The 3,389-nt window shown below is 36.7% G+C and overlaps 1 protein-coding gene across 1 annotated transcript; it reads right to left on the reverse strand.

Annotated features, from left to right (window-relative positions):
- Nucleotides 1-2,218: 2,218 nt before the first annotated feature.
- On the reverse strand, nt 2,219-2,946 carry LOC130507485 (uncharacterized). The gene is made up of 2 exons (XM_057002193.1): nt 2,625-2,946; nt 2,219-2,548 (listed from the first exon to the last, which is right to left on the reverse strand). The coding sequence occupies exons 1-2, from the start codon at nt 2,817-2,819 to the stop codon at nt 2,219-2,221; spliced, it is 525 nt and encodes a 174-aa protein (XP_056858173.1). The 5' UTR covers nt 2,820-2,946.
- Nucleotides 2,947-3,389: the final 443 nt, after the last annotated feature.

The following is a 3,389-nucleotide window of genomic DNA, read 5'->3' on the forward strand; positions in this document are numbered from 1 at the left end:
AAAGCGAATGTCAGGCTTTGTTTAATGCGAATGAGATGGTATCGGACACCACACATGAGCTCCACAATGAGGAATCCCAAGCCATATGCTTGGATGACATATGCATGGTCGATGGATCATGGAGTTTCATGGCACAATTTAGTGGTTGCGGATGGGTTTGGAAAGATAGCATGGGGAAAATACAACTTGTGGGAATGCGAAACTTAAGTAGGCGAAAGTCTGCCCTACATTCAGAAGTGGAGGCACTACGGTGGGCAATGGAGAGCATGCTTCTACATTCTTCGTGATTGCAAGGATCTAATAGCAATGATAAGGGAATCTCAAGCTTGGCCAAGTTTTGCAACTAAGTTGGAGGCAATAAAAACACTACAGTTATGCTTTCTGGAATTCAAGATCTCTCACATCCCAAAAGCACAAAATAGAATATCTGATTCACTAGCCAAGTCTGCTAGATCATTTCATAGGAAGTTTTGTTATATTGATTGTTCTATTCTGGTCTGATTACCCAGACCATCTCAAGTTCTTTAATTAATAGAATAGATGTTCGATGTAAAAAAAAATATTACAATTATTTAAACGATTTATAAGGTAATTGCCATAGTTTTAGAGAGCCTATTTGTTGTCTTTTTTTTTTTGGCAAGAGCCTATTTGTTGTCTAAGTGGCCGTTTAAAACGATTTTAACAAAATCAAACTTTTCAGATGCATTTTCCGATACACAAAAACACAACTAAATTGGGAATATATATAACTCGGTTTGGTTCAACTAAGTCAAAGTTAAACTTTTTGATTTACATATATATCTAATTTAATGTAAAAACTTATATAGAATTTATTTAAGTACATACCAATTAACTTATTATGTCAACAATACCACAATTGATTATTATGTCATTCTAGCACTTTAAAATCGAATCATAGAGAACTAAAGACTTATTATAACAAGAATACACAAGCATCAATAATCTAAGGAAATAAGAAGAATGTATCTGATCTAAACTATGCAAAATGAAAAAAAATCAATAAAAGTCAACACAAGATCATGCCGACGAGAGTTAAATTAAGAAAGACATGTTCTTGGATCAAGGTTATTGATTACAATGATCAAATACTATCTCGTAATGCTTAAACAATCAACAATTGCTAATCATTATGTCTAAGATCACTAATTTAAGTCTCTGGTTGGAACTACACTAGGTGCTAGTCGGACGCCAATTCCGAACCTAACAAATTACCAAAAAATCAAGGATTAATCGGGTATATACAGCTCACTATTAAATAGTCTTCTGAAATATAGTAAGACTTCGGAAACATTCAAGCGCGACATCTGTAGCAACGTATTATGCAATCTTTCAATATTTTCTTATTACGTTTATTGCAGAAAAAGTACTCAAAACCTCCTTTTGGGTCAATCCAACAGAAACACAAAAAAAACTCTGATTAAGTTCTGATCATGATAATAAATCCCATTGCAGATTGAGCTTCTGATCAGAAATCAAATTCGTATAATAGCCGCAAAACATGAGTTTTTCGGGACAGCTTTCCTAAATTCAAATTCGAAAATGTCTTACGAGACAACTTCCGTAAAACCAAACTTGATAACATTTTACGGAACAGCCACTACAAGAAAACATATTATTTACCAGGGCGATATTCGTTGTAAATTCGTTGTAAAAGGGGGATTACGACGAATTTACCTCGAAACGCGATTCGTTGTTAATCGTCCGTCGTAAAAGAAGATTCGTCGTAAACGCCACGTAACGGTTACGAGTTAATGAATTCGTCGTAAAGGAGAAGGAAAGCATTCGTCGTAATGTCCACGTAAACACTCGTTGTAACTAACTCGTAAAGGTTCGTCGTAAAGGAGTTGTAAACATTTCGATGTAAAATACACGTAAATGTTCGATGTAAATTCGTTGTAAAATTTACGACGACTTTACATCTCTGTCGTTGTAAACTCGATGTAATAGTTTACATCGTATTTACGAGTACTTCGATGTAAATTCGTTGTAAACTTTACGACGAATTTACATCGTTATTTTATTTATTATATTAATTATATTAGTTTCATTTATTATTTTATTTTTATTTATAATAAAATTGGAAATTATAAAAATTAAAATTTCAAATAATAAAAAAACAATTGTTTAGAAAATAAATATTCCATAAATAAAATTTAAGTTTTAATATTTTACAAAACAAAATTATAAAAATAAAAATCTACGGGAGTGGTACATCATCAAAGTAGCCGGTCCCGCTCGCTCCCTCTCCGCTCGTTCCCGCTCCCACTGGATCGGTAGATTCGGGATCCCGTTGTTGCATCCCGAGAGCTTCTCGTCTGGCCGCCAACGCTCTCTGCATGGTCGGGTTCCCCATCGCCATAATATCCAACAGGTTCTCGAGAGAGTCTAAACGCTCTTGCTGGGTATCCAATCGAGCCTGCATCTGAGAAGTCTCTTGGGCCCGTCTAGAAGAGTAAGACGAAGTCGCCCTTGCGACTTCGTTGACAGAACCGATTCCCACCGTCCGGCCCTTCTTTCTTGGAGCGACCTACAAAAAATAATATTAAATAGTTAATATTGTTGAAATAGTAAAATTAATTTAAACTAAAGCTTTTAAATTTTACCTCCTCGAAGATCCTGTCGACCTCTTCCGTCGTCAATTTGACGGGTAATCCATCCGGAGACTGCTGGGTGAGTTGCGTCTCCCGCTCATCAACCCGAGCAGCCACAGTGTTGAAGAGCTTCTCGGATGCAGGATCAACAAAAGTCTCGTCCGGTTTGGCGTGAGTCATCTTGAAGAGGTCGGACAAAGATGGCATGACTCCGGTCTTCTCAAACTACAAAAACCAATAATAAAATATTAAATATTGAAATTCAAATTTATTAATAAAATAAATATTACAACTAAAACTTACAGCGTCGAGACGGATCCCGGCATGAGGTTTTTGCCCGGTGGTATGGAGCATAGCCAAATTCACGTCTTTATCCTTGGTCCTACGGGAAGCGGAGCAGGAGTTAGCCTTCCGGATTGAGCTGGGTAGCTTCCAAAAGGCGATGAGGCCATCCCATACATCCTTGGTGACCCCAGTGGGCTTCCCGTCATAGCCGTAGATCTCCCACTTATCCTTCCAATCCGAGACCGTGTTGGTAAGGCGAGTCTTCGCCTTTGCCTCGAATTCCTTCTTCACCATTTCGGTGATTCCTAAGGACCAATTCCACCTTTGCTGAAACAAACAAAATTATGAAACCATTAATAATTAATAATTAATAATTAATAAAAATAATAAAATTAAATATAAAAAAAGAAAATTGAAAAATTACCGCAAACTGTTTAAACCAAGTGGTCTTGACGTGATCTGGAGTCAAGCTCCAGTTTGGATAAGCTCCGT

Source organism: Raphanus sativus, unplaced genomic scaffold (genome assembly GCF_000801105.2).
Source record: "Raphanus sativus cultivar WK10039 unplaced genomic scaffold, ASM80110v3 Scaffold4606, whole genome shotgun sequence".
NCBI lineage: Eukaryota > Viridiplantae > Streptophyta > Magnoliopsida > Brassicales > Brassicaceae > Raphanus > Raphanus sativus.

Coding starts and splice junctions, on each gene's coding strand:
- LOC130507485 (XM_057002193.1), bottom strand. CDS start 2,819: ATGCCATCTTTGTCCGACCTCTTCAAGATGACTCACGCCAAACCGGAC. Junction 2,549..2,624: donor TCGACAGGATCTTCGAGGAG/GTAAAATTTAAA, acceptor TATTTTTTGTAG/GTCGCTCCAAGAAAGAAGGG.